Raw genomic sequence first — 13,468 nt, 5'->3', positions numbered from 1 at the left:
TTTTTATATATATATATATATATAAGGAAAAGATTATTAAAAATTAGGGGCGTCAGGCGATTATAATTTTTAAACATAATTAATTGCATGACTTTACTAATTAACTCTGTCTAATCTGTTCTAATACAATAATTAAAAAAATCTAGTTCTTGTTAACAAAAGTGGGAAACAATTTTAAACTAATAGAAATTGTTCAAATGAATTTTTGACGTCTATAGCCGTCAATGGCAGTGAATGAGTTAATTGAGTGACTGCTGAAAGCAGCCAGATCATGCAAACACGCCAAACCTCCGAACGGCGCGGCAAATTTGCTAACCACTCTGGCACCGTGCTGCTCCCATGTAATCTAATCTAATCCGGTTTCTTTCTCCGCTGATTTGGTTGTTGATGTGTTTACTTCCAGATCCTGGCCATTATCTCCATCCTCTTCATTGTGCTGTCCACCATCGCCTTGTCCCTGAACACGTTGCCAGATCTACAGGACACCGACGAGTTTGGTCAACCCACAGACAACCCTCAGCTGGCCCACGTAGAGGCCATCTGCATCGCCTGGTTCACCATGGAGTACCTGCTGCGCTTCCTGTCCTCCCCCAACAAATGGAAGTTCTTCAAGGGTCCCCTGAACATCATCGACCTGCTGGCCATCCTGCCCTACTACGTCACCATCTTCCTGACGGAATCCAACAAGAGCGTGCTGCAGTTCCAGAACGTCCGGCGCGTGGTGCAGATCTTCCGGATCATGCGCATCCTGCGGATTTTGAAGCTGGCTCGGCACTCCACGGGTCTTCAGTCGTTGGGCTTCACCCTCCGGAGGAGCTACAACGAGCTGGGTCTGTTGATCCTGTTCCTGGCTATGGGTATCATGATCTTCTCCAGTCTTGTGTTCTTTGCTGAGAAGGATGAAGAGGACACCAAGTTCAAAAGCATCCCGGCCTCCTTCTGGTGGGCTACGATTACAATGACCACAGTTGGATACGGAGATATTTATCCCAAAACCTTACTGGGGAAGATAGTAGGCGGCTTGTGCTGCATTGCGGGCGTGTTAGTAATCGCCCTGCCCATCCCCATCATTGTCAACAACTTCTCCGAGTTCTACAAAGAGCAAAAGAGGCAGGAAAAAGCCATCAAAAGGAGGGAGGCCTTGGAGAGGGCAAAAAGAAATGGCAGCATTATCTCCATGAACATGAAGGACGCCTTTGGCCGGAGCGTAGAGCTGATGGACATCATGGACGACAAAGCGGGAAAGAAGGTTCAAGTGAACCATGTACCTCATAGCCAAGTCAAGTCGGAGATGAGTCCCAGCAACACCAAGCACAACCTGGAGTCGGGTCACCAGGAGCAAGCCAAGCCTTCAGGAAGCCCTCAACATCTCAGCGCTCACAACCTCGAGGAGATGTACGACAACATGGCCAAGACTCAGTCCCAACCCGACCTCAACAGCAAGGAAAAGATGTCGTTGTCCAAAACAGGGAGGCACCGAGCGGAATTTGAAATGAGGGCCGTCCCGGACATCAGGAGCATGTCCAGCATCGACAGTTTCATCAGCTGCGCCACCGACTTCCCCGAGAGCTCCCGTTTCACCGTTCTCGGCAGGGTCAGCACAAACCCGAGTCTGGAACCCACCTTGGAGAATGACAACGAAGGCAGTGCCACACCCCTGACAGGAAGGGGCCTAAAGGATCTACGATGTAGCAATCCGCTCAAGGGCCCCTCGGTCAGGGTTAGCTTCAGAGGAGGGCGGGATTCAGGGGTGCGGGTGCTCTCCGATGGCTCTTCGCTCCAGAGCCCGGAGGTGTCCGTCTACACGACTGCGAGCAGCAGGACGCCCAGCAAGAGTCCGGAGAACTTACCTCCGCACATCTTCACATTCCACGACGCTTCCATCCACAAGTTCATCGACGCCGACACGGACGAGGAGGAGCACCTGCACGACGGGTCGCTCGTCAGCCCGGCGCAGAGACTCCTGGACAGAACCAGTCCCAGATTTGGCCGACAGGGAGCGAACCACATGGAGGGCTTCCAGAGGAAGCTGGGGAGCAACAGCACGTGGATGCGAGACGGGCAGGAGAACCACATGGCTGAAGTACGGCCACTTCAGGGAGACAAGAGTCATTCAAAAACGTAAACTTGACACAAGTGAGTGCACACAGGAAAGAGACAATGGAAAAGCACAGTGAACTCTGATGAAAACAAATATGACTGACATTTCCAACATGTGAAGGATAGAGCACAACATTTCCCATGTTGGATGAGAGGAATGTTGTTTACATTCTGCTTCTAAATCAATTCATTTAGCACAGACCTACCCTGTTTTTGTGAGAATTTAGTAGCATTTTGTATGAAAGGTCATGCACTGTAACTAGTAGAAGACTGACAATTTAGGGATTACTTTAAAAATGTAGATTTACAAATTGTGTATTTGAAACAACCACACGACTTTGCCTTTCGGTAACGTCTGCTAGCTTGATGCTAACACGCAATGCAACACAATAGACGGGCTAACAAATGACATTTGTTCAAGCAGTATTATAATTTACATTACTATTTTTTTACAATACAGCACAACACAACACTACTAAAAAAATACATTCAACCACTAATTTTATATGCTTTTTTTTTTTTTAAAGATTATTTATTACGCTGCCATTGATGATGATGTGCAAACACAGTGACCGCGCGGCACAAAAACAAACATCAGACCAACATTATTTTCCCAAACTCCTTATTAAAAGTCTAAAGCCATGAGCGATGAAATATATAAAACAATAAGACTTACATCTGTGGTTCATATAATACACGCACACACACACATAACAGCGACATAAGTAACTAATTTTACTATTTTCAAGATGTTAGGCGACTATTACACCACACACTTCCGCAGAACGAGGAAACGGAAATTCATTTTGCAACACTTCTCAGACATAAATTGCGATCAAGTGGCAATGTTTTCAAGTTATTTTCACCGCTTTAAATTGGGTAGTGTTGCATAAAAATAACCATTAGTAACGATTTGTGAAAAAAAAAATATGATTACATTTGAACATATGATGTTTTTGCCGGACAGTGACAATATAATCTTTATCCTCAACCAGAAACGACTACAGCTTGTGTCAGTTGTGAAACTCTTCTTCATGTGTTGTCTATGTCTGTACTATACTGCCCCCTGGTGGCCAAGGCACACACACTAGAAGGAGAACATTTATAGCGGATAAATGGCATCTGTAAGTCAAGGCACCACTGTTTTTATTAAGTAATTATTAATAATAATAATAATATCAATAAGTAATATGTATAGCCTTTTTAAGATATATCAGTGTATAAAACAATGTTAAAAGAAAATGCCGACGGAAAGCTCATATGGAACAGTGCATAACATTTTCTACCATTTTCCACTAAATTCTCCTGAGAACATGCCAAAGGCAAGGAATGCCTGTTTGAAATATATATATATATATATATATATATATATGTACTGCTGTTTCAGCCAATAGTTCATAGACAAAACCCATTTTTCTGAAATTCCAGAAAATCACATGATTTTTTTTTATGGATTTCAATCACAAGCACTGAGGCCGTTGAAACAGACATCTACAGATGAGTTTTTGCTGTCCAATGAAAAGGATGTAAACTGAAGCCCAAATTTATTTAAATTCTTGTCAAGTTTTGAGGTACAGTAAAACTAAGACCAATTTTTATTTATTTTAATTTTATTTTTTTGCTGAAAAAAATATCGTGTTAGAGATTAAAAATACTTACCCTTTTCCTTATTTATTTTATGTTTTTATACTTGTCAAAACACATATATGCCATTTTCTAAGAATGTTCTAGATTATGTAAAAAATGTTTGCAAAATAATTTTTCCTCAAAATTGAATCAGTTTCAAAATATATTTAAAAAAATACTTAATATTTTCATGAATATCGCTAACACAACTATTTACATTCTTTTGTGTCATTTACAACCAGAAGTTTGAAATTTGAATCTTATATTATTATATTTGGGGATTGACCGTGTAGACATGCTTATTATTGGACAGTGGCCCAGATTTGTATTGTATTGTAGGGGGGAATATTATGAGTAAAGTAATTGGAAATGTTGAATTGTGGCGTTACTTTGACCACATGCATAGCTTGCCTCTGTTAGCCTCCTTCCTCAAAACTGGCCTTAGTTGATGTTGTCCTGCAGAGTTGACAGATGCAACACAAATGAGAGTGTGAAATAATGATGTTCTTAAACAATATACTTATTGTTATGTCTGTTTTCTCTCTTAAGTGTGATATCGATGCGTGTTTCTGTCTCTCGTTTGTGCTCATTCTCGTTTTGCACATAGAGAAACTGAAAGGCTGCTCGACTTTCCTCCTTGTTCCCGAAAGACGGCACCTTAATGTGAAATCAAAACTATATTTCCTCTTGCTTTATTGTTTATGTCGGCGTGGGGTACAAATGAGTGTTTCATGTCTTGTCCACTGTACGCGCTCGTGGGCATCACTTTTTAGCTGGATAGGCGATGCTGAAATTGTGTTGTGGAAATATTGTACAATATATGACTTCAAAAAGTAGAATATCAAAAACGATACATGTTTATTGTACAAGGAAAAGAAAATAATTTATATTTTTAAGAGATTTTATAAAAGAATGGACTCTTAGATGTACTGTCCTAACCTCATAGTGAGCATTTCGATGTATGAAATGCATTATTTTGGAGTTGCATTTATTAGCTGATACTGAGCAGTAGATTCATTTGTATTGTTTGCTTAAGTCTCTTGTTGTAAACGTCTCTCCCTTTATCCTTTGTGCAATATGAAGAACCAAAGACAACTCTTCTCTGATAGCTCGTGAAGGTGATGACTTTGTCTGCAGCATACAGTAGAATAAATGTACAGTACGACTTATTTCAGGGAGCTTGTTTATTTGGCGGCGCAAAGTAGCTTAAATGAACACATTAGAGTACACCGCACTTGAATTTTTAACCATAATTAATACACTTGATTAGTTACACTATCAATACTGACGGAAAATGATATGTCCTTGTTGTGATCACAATGACAATAATGATTTTAAATAATATTTGGGGGAAAATGACATAAAACTCAAATTTTCAGAAATGGACTTTCCCCTTGAACGGCATTTTAACATTTTCACAGTAAAATAAAAGTGGCTCCAATCACAGACAGGCGCAAACACGCTCGGTAAAGTGGATAATCACTGTTTCCATGGCGACTGGATGGCTCACTTTTGTTGCGAGCAGGGGTCTAATTTGTAGCGACGAAGTTCTTTAACGCCACCGGACAAAAATGAATTTAGGCAACATATATAAATAATGATGTATGCACAAATTCATTGTACCTTCTGCCTTCAAATTGAAAATCATTTAAAGTCACTTTAAAGTGATTATAAATGCATTGGCACACCACAAAGAACAGTGTTAGCAACCTGCTAAATTTGAATTATTAAAATGAGGCTTCAAAATTGTGAATTCATCCACCCGAGTCGTTAAAGGGCTTTTCCAGATTTCAACAGCGAGGCGCTCTAAAATAGCCAAACCAGAGCAAAGCCCTTGCAAGCCGCAAAATCTCCTTCCTCGCTCCTCTGTCTTTATATGCACACACTCATGGCCCACGACGCGGCGCTCCAAAGTGGCCACGCCCACTCACAACCTTTGTCCACAAACTGGCTGTCAAATCACACTTTAGTTTTATTTATCCTTTTTTTGCTTTTTCGGGGTGTGGTCAAAGCTAGTGTGGGAGGGGGTTGCGTTTTTTTAAAAAAATAAATAAAATTTTGCCATTTAGAAACAAATTCTCTTTACAGGTCGTAAATAGTTCTGCATTACATTACGTATAATAAATATAATATTCAGACCAATTAAGTTACAGTAAATTTAACACAACTGATAATCTTTCACTGCATTTTGAAATCACAGATGTGAAGCTTTGTACTATGTTTTGCTAATTCCAAAACAGATAATCCTCTTTACCAACCAAGAATGACCACAGCGTATTCAGACAAACTCTAAATATTTACCTCGCCACATAGAGGCACTGAAGGTGAAATGGGAATTGGACCAGAGCAAGCGGACCTGTCAGCCTGATTACAGCTGACATCCGTGATGAGCGCGGCGCAGTCTTCTTTGAATCATGAGGACATTGCTTGCACTTCTCGTGCTCTTTTGGAAACAAAGACGCGGGCCAACGTACTGTCAGCGTGAAGTATAGCTCAATAATACGCACAGCACTCTATTTTTCATTATCAAAACCGCTCGGGTCCTTTGTGCGCAATGACAATGCAAAAATTGCCTCTGGGTTGAGACATTCTTTGTGGGGATATGTGTGATGGTTCTATAAATATCATGGCAGGCATGCAAGTGGACGGTCTGGCCTTGGGACAGCAGAGGAGGCTAGCTTACGCCAATGTCTTTGGACAAAGGATGGCATGGAGTTCCGTGGAACTAACTTTCAAACTGCAACTCACAGGAAATGATACAAGCAGTGACCGGTGTGGGAGATTTGTTACAGCTCAGCCGTTAACTGCACATATGAGATATCTGCACATAACAGGACAAAGGTCTCGGACACATCTTTTATTCACCTTGTGAAATGTATGGTACAACCTAGTAGCCTACACTTGTGCTCGTTCCGTTGTCAGTACCAGATGAGATCGGGCTGCCAGATCGTGTCGGTGTCACCTAACGAACACGTTACGCTACAGTATTGGCCAGAAATGATCCAGTTGACGTTAAACAATGGAAAGGAAATATTAAAGATGTCATTTAAACAACAAAATTTACGGACTGAAATTGTCAAAACAAAAATAAACCTTAGGATATAAACGCAAGATATATTGAATGCATAATAAAATTAATTGAATAAATGATAAATACACAAATCAATTGCCTGAGATGTGACAAATATTGTCAGTTTAGAATGTTAATTGATCCTATTATCATTAAGACTGTTTTTGTGATGTATTGTGACTTGTGAACAGCTAAAAAAGAAACCGAAGTGAATCGCGCATTTCGTAGTGACGTCACCGGCAAGCGCGAAGGCGCTTCAATCTATTTTATTATTTCTTCAATCTTAACGTATTCTGCTTTTATATTCTTAGGTTTATTCATGTTTTTACAATTTTAGCCCATACATTTTGTTATTTAAATGACATATTTATTAATTTCTTTCCAATGTTTTACCGTCATTTTTTTCATATAACTTTATTGAACAATTGTAAACGGACTATTTCCAGCCAATCCTGCAGCGTGACGTCATCTGTAGGCAACCCCGATACAACCAAGCAGCCCGATCACATCTGGTACCGACATCGTCTCATACATCCCATGTTTCCGATATTCATAATTGGTTATTTTCTGTCCAATTTAGTTATATTTTTCTTATTGGAAATAATGTAAAATTAATGATTTGTAATTCATTCCAGGCTCTAACTTTCGCCATCATAAAAACTAATGGTGATTCCTGTCATAAAACTAAATGGCAGTAAAACATATAGTGGATGCCACTCCTGAAAAGTCAGTAGTAAAAGGAGATTTAATGCGTTTCTGAAAACTACAATTAAAAATAAATTATGGTAGCCTTCAGATGCTTTCATATAGTGGGAGAATAAAAATAAAAAAAGTTTCGCTTTCAATTTTGCAAGCAACCGGGTCCGCAACATCTGAACCGTAACGGAGGATTACTATAAAACTATAATAACGAATTAGAAAACTACAGTACTCACTCTAATTCATTACAAACATGAAGTGTTAAGCTAACAGGAAGGTTTGCAGAGTGGTACTGCCACCTAGCGGCATTAGTGTTAGCATAGCTGGAATTAATGTCAAATCGCCTTTTTGGAGTTTAACAATAGTCTAAAAATTACACATGAAGTCACGTGATTGTTTGAAAAGGTTTTGGGGGGATTTTTGAGGCACATTTTTAAAATTACGAATTGGATAACTTCGCACATTAGACTGCATGCATCAACGGTGCCATAAACTACTATTTTGTTGGAGACACTTTTTAAAGCAGTGCTGACATGTAAAATTATTTTAGAACATCTGAACTTTGGGATTAATCACATTTATTTTAGATAGTGGTAGGTGTGTGCTGAGTCCCATTTAACCCGAGTTTTGATGTGATTGGTTAATCCTAAACACGGCCACATTCCAGTTATAAATGGGTGTGTTTTTACTTCAACTCTCGAACATGTTACATGTATGAACGGACATTTTTGATACCAAAAAAGGCTGGTATTTAAACAGGAGCGTGTAGACTTTTTATCGCCACTGTAGCTGCAAGCAGAGAACGTGGTCGCGATGACAAAGATTGTTTGAAGATTCTTTCGTATTCAACAAATCTGTGTGGAGATGAGACTCGCAGACATACGAGTTTCGTTGAAACAAGACATAATCTACTTAAATGATTATTTAGTCCTTTTAAGGATTTATCTTCCAGTGTCCTTGCTCATTTTTATACCATTATGTCCTGTTGTTAAGCGCCACTATACTCGATTTTTTTTAAACTTTCGCTGCCTGGAAGTTTAAGGACTGTCGTTGGGTAACTCCTTCTCAAAGCACAACATGCCACACGACCCTCAAGCCAAATACAAGCACACGTTTCAATTGAACCAACACCAACCTTCTCCTTTAGGGAGGACATAACCTCTTCAAGACCCCAATTGTGTCTATCTGTCCTGCCCCTTTTTGTGTCTGACAAAAAGTTTTTTGTTTTGTTTTTACAAACATTGTACAAGTTGACTTTGTAGTGTTATCTTTGACGCACGTAGCTTTGTTCGACAGACTGACCTTGTAAATCTAGTCGAAGATGTAGTCTTAAATTGTCTGATTGTGAGCAATTTTGAAGCAATTGTCTCTTTACATGACTGATTATTAAAGGAGATATTCCAGCCTTGGTCGCATCTGACTCAATCATCAATTATTTTATTTTATTACGTGTGACCATGTATCACCTTTTAAAGTAGAATGCGTGTGAGCAAAAGGGGATATTTTAAGAATGATGCTCGCGAGTCTAAATCTAACACAACAGCGCTCTCTTGTGGTCTTATAGGAGAACACACCCATATAATCAAACCTTTGATGGATGGATGGATAAAACAATCCATAGAATTGCTCTCCAAATAGCATAAGCAACTTTCCACTTTGCCAGTATGTACCGTAATCACACAGTTGATTGTGTTGAGTAACAAAAAAACGTAATCCCTACTTTCTCTATTTTTGGTTTGTTGTTGTGTTCATCGTGATCCACATTTTTCTAAGCATTAATACAGTCTACTGCAGTCACAACTTCAGACTTTCTTAAGATTACACAAACACCCTTAACTACTACACTGCGTAAATGCCCCCCCCCCCTTCATAACAGTACCGTACACATTTTCCTTATTGTTCATGAGAAAAATTCAAAATATTTGGGATTTGTGTACACGTGCTAAAAACCTGGGTGGGATAATCCGCCTTACATCACAGATCATTCATAACTCAGAAAGACAAAAGGAATTCATACAGAATAGACATGAGAGGCCCAAATAATTACTTGCTTGTGTAAAAAATTGTGCCTGAGGGCACATTCAAATTTGAATCCACATATTGCCAAAGTTGTGAAAGTGTACATTTATGTATATATTAGACATCTCTACACAAAAAAAAATATTTCAGTTTTTTGGGGAGATTTCATGATTTTAAAGAAAATATTTGTCATGCAACCAAAAGTGTTTTGTCTTTTTTTTTTTTTTTTTACTGCACATCTCACTACTGTTCAAATTGGAATTACAGTATGTACAGACAATCTAGATAATGAAATTAAGTTTCGTGTTTTAAATCATAAGCTTCGCCCGGGTTTGTCACTCACTTTCTGACATCAGACCTTTTTTTTTTTTTAGAAAAAGAAAGAAAAAAAAGCTTGCTCTACTGGTGCCGCCAAGCGTCTAACTCTAAATCCTAATCCGGTTATATAAAAATGCCCATCCAATCCACACCACACGACACGACCAAGTTCTCCCTCACGGCAGCACCATGATCATCATCGTGGACCTTCTGCTGATGCTCATCGACCTGACCTACGCTATCCTGGCCGCCGTGGTGCAGACTTTCCTCCGGCCGAGGCTGAAGAGCATCGACGGTGAGCTGTGCCTCATCACCGGGGCCGGGGGCGCCCTGGGTCGCCTGTTCGCCCTGGAGTTCGCCAAGGAGGGCGCTCGCCTGGTTCTGTGGGACTGCGACGCGGCCGCCAACGAGCGCACAGCCCAGCTGGCCCGGGAGCTCGGCGTCAAGGTGCACGCCTACACGGTGGACCTGTCCCGGCGGGAGCGCATCTACGAGGCGGCGGGGCGGGTGAGGACGGAGGTCGGGGACGTGTCCATGCTGGTTAACAACGCGGGCGTGGTGGCCGGCAGGAGGCTGCTGGAGTGCCCCGACGAGCTTTTGGAGCGCACCCTGCTCGTCAACTGCCACGCTTTGTTCTGGGTGAGCCGCAACCCCGACACACAAACGGCGTGATGCTCATGGACAATTCCGAACATCCGGGCATTTCTGATATTTCCGTATTGCAACGCAACTTATACGGTGAAAACAAACGCGTATTATATTGGTTTTGCCTGTGACTAGCATACAAGACATGCAGATTACAGTAGTCAAACATTTATTCACATTTTGAAATCAAAATAACCATCACAAATCAAATTACAAAGACACAAAGTCCAATGCACTTCAATGAGCGTCAGACCGCCATTTTGACATGACGTATTTGTGACATAAAATCGGAATTCGGAAGAAGCACTCGTGTAGAATGTACTCTACTAAAAGTATAATTACTGATTCAGCTTTTACTAAGTAACCAAGTATAGACTCACCAAGTGCACCTTTGATTAATGTATATGCAATGCCAGGAGTGTGACATGAGGTAAAAAATAAAATAAAATACTCCGTTACTGTATTTAAGTAGTTTTCAGGTGTCTGTGCTTTGAGTCTTTTACTTCTGATGACTTTTTACTTTTAATCGTTACGTTTGATAACAGGTATCTGCATTTTCTACGCCTTAAATTTTTTAAACATAAAAGTGCTTAACCAGGTAGTGTACACACCACTGGGGTTCATTACTGTTCTGAATAAATTAAAGTCCTTCATAACACCCATGGAGATCCCCTTTTTTAATTTAAGAATATTTATATTTAAAAAAAACAAAACGAAACTCAAATATATATATATAAATAAATAAATGAAAAGCACAGATACCCAAAACATATACCAAGCACATTTATTAAGCATCTGTACTACATTTGATGGCGGTTCATGTTGGGGAAAGCACATCCACCATCTACTCGCCTGAAGAGTTATGTAACATGTATTCAGTCAGTATTTGTGCACCAGAGTGTGAAGGAAGCAGCCGCTCCATCACATCATTATGAGGCCTTAATGGTCAGCCAATGTCCTGTACAGCAAAGCTTTGTGCTCAGTGGCCATGTATACGTTGCCCACCCCCGTCCTATACAGTAGTGGTGCTCATTATAACAACCAGTTAAAGCATGTGATTCTAATGTTGATCCTCTTAGTCTGGTCTTGTGCTAAAATATGAAAGCTCATTATAATAGCACAACATATTCTCATAGGGAATTTAGCTATAACAGCATAAACATTAGGTACACGACAAAAAATATACATCTTTTAATATTTTGTCCCGCTCATGTTTATTATGACATCACTTACTGTGAAGGGCCAAATTTGATTTTTGAATGTCCACCCTACATTCGGTCTTACTGCACATAAAAAAAATAAAGGAGATTGTTCTCTTTAAGTGAGATACTCACGCCACACTACAAGGCTAACAATATCTTTCCAAACTCAGATGACCAAGGCTTTCCTGCCTCAGATGAAGGCAAACAACCACGGTCACATAGTAACCGTTGCCAGCGCCCTTGGCCTCTTCAGCACTGCATGTGTGGAGGTAAGAAAGACGAGAAAATGTCACCGCGTTTCTAAAGCGCCGATTCTCAAAGTGCGGTCAAGTAGCACAAGTGGTATACAGTAGGGGTGTGCCCCAAACATTTTTTATTTTTTTTAAATTAATTTAAATTATTATTTTTTTATTTTAAATGTCCCAAAATCTATTTTATTTAAATTATTTTATACTGTCTTGCCTTTGTGTGTGCCTTTATTTGGAGCGCTGTTCATGTTGTACCCTGTTTGACCACTGAGGGGCAGTGTGGTTTCACTGTCTAATACACTGTTAAGTTGTAGCCACATTAGCGAGTAGAAGGAAAAAAGTCACGATCAAGTTATTCAAATAAAAGTTTTTTTCCAGTGTGGAGCCGTTCTTTTGAGTGATAAAAGTGCCGCGAGTAGCGCGCTAATTAGCATTAGCAAGTCGGACTGGAGTCGATCATTATAATTCCTTGCACATCTATAGATTGAAGCAAAAATCATTGTCAGTCAAATCATTTTGAATCAAAAATCGTTCCTAAGCAAAAATTGACTCAGAATCGAATCGCAGACCCAAAAATCGGAATCGAATCGTTTGATATTCAAAGATTCCCACCCCTAGTGGGTGGCTCGCTCTTGTGGTATAAGAGTCACAGACGGGTTCAAACTATAATCGCTGGCAGTTTCTGCCATCTCTCCCGGAATAATTTTTGAAGATGTTGACACTCTTCCTGCAGGATTACTGTGCCAGCAAATTTGGGGCAGTTGGTTTCCACGAGTCATTAACCCACGAGTTGCTAGCAGAGGAGCTCGATGGAATTAAAACCACTCTAGTCTGCCCTTACATTGTGGACACGGGGATGTTTGCAGGCTGCGAAATAAGGTGAAATTCCATAACCAGATGATTCTATTCTCTAGCTGACAGATAGTTCAATTAGCTGAATAATGCTAGATCCTTTCAACTCAATCTGATTTACAGGAAGGAGCTTCGCAGTCTAATCCCACCATTGGAGCCTCTGTACACCGTTCAGCAGTCCATGACGGCCATTTTGGCAGAACAGCAAATGATCTGCATCCCTCGCCTTATGTACATCCCGTTTTTGACACGAGCGTAAGTGCATCTTATTTTTCACGCTACCTGCTCAGCAGCTGACGAGTATTGACGTATTGTGCTGTACTCTCTTCCCTCTGTAGTTTATTACCCTGGGATGCAAATCTTGCCACATATCGCTTCATGGGAGGAGACAAATGTATGCTGCCCTTCATCAAGAATGTTGAACAGAGGACTTGTAATGGCCATGTCAAATCATCATGAGACTACCTCCGTTGTGTTTACAGTATTTAATATGACGGGTTTTTTTTTTTGCTGAAATGAAATGTATGATTACAACGGATTTTAAGTGACAACTATTTTTACATGACATCTCAGGACTTGATAGCAATAAAACAGCAATCATATGGTCTCCGTTTTTGGCCTAGTAATGTATTTATGGCTTTGAGCACTCCATTAAGAGAACGTAAAATCATCATTTATATTTGAGAATC

The 13,468-nt window shown here is 40.2% G+C and overlaps 2 protein-coding genes across 2 annotated transcripts in view; both read left to right on the top strand.

Moving 5' to 3' along the window:
* Positions 1 to 8,915, top strand: part of LOC144056838 (potassium voltage-gated channel subfamily B member 1-like) — a 53,057-nt gene extending 44,142 nt beyond the window's left edge. Inside the window, exon 3 of the mRNA XM_077573925.1 lies at positions 404 to 8,915. Within this exon, the coding sequence (XP_077430051.1) occupies positions 404 to 2,125 (1,722 nt within the window). The 3' untranslated portion in view covers positions 2,126 to 8,915. The remainder of the gene's footprint in view (positions 1 to 403) is intronic.
* A 985-nt stretch (positions 8,916 to 9,900) lies between these two features.
* LOC144056776 (retinol dehydrogenase 10-B-like) lies at positions 9,901 to 13,381 on the top strand. Its single transcript, XM_077573831.1, has 5 exons — positions 9,901 to 10,471; positions 11,850 to 11,948; positions 12,661 to 12,806; positions 12,903 to 13,034; positions 13,118 to 13,381. Exons 1-5 carry the CDS (start codon positions 10,022 to 10,024, stop codon positions 13,236 to 13,238), a joined length of 948 nt encoding a protein of 315 aa, XP_077429957.1. The 5' UTR covers positions 9,901 to 10,021; the 3' UTR covers positions 13,239 to 13,381.
* Positions 13,382 to 13,468: the final 87 nt, after the last annotated feature.

Source organism: Vanacampus margaritifer, chromosome 8 (assembly GCF_051991255.1).
Source record: "Vanacampus margaritifer isolate UIUO_Vmar chromosome 8, RoL_Vmar_1.0, whole genome shotgun sequence".
Taxonomy (NCBI): domain Eukaryota; kingdom Metazoa; phylum Chordata; class Actinopteri; order Syngnathiformes; family Syngnathidae; genus Vanacampus; species Vanacampus margaritifer.
This window is presented reverse-complemented; position numbering and strand designations above follow the sequence as displayed.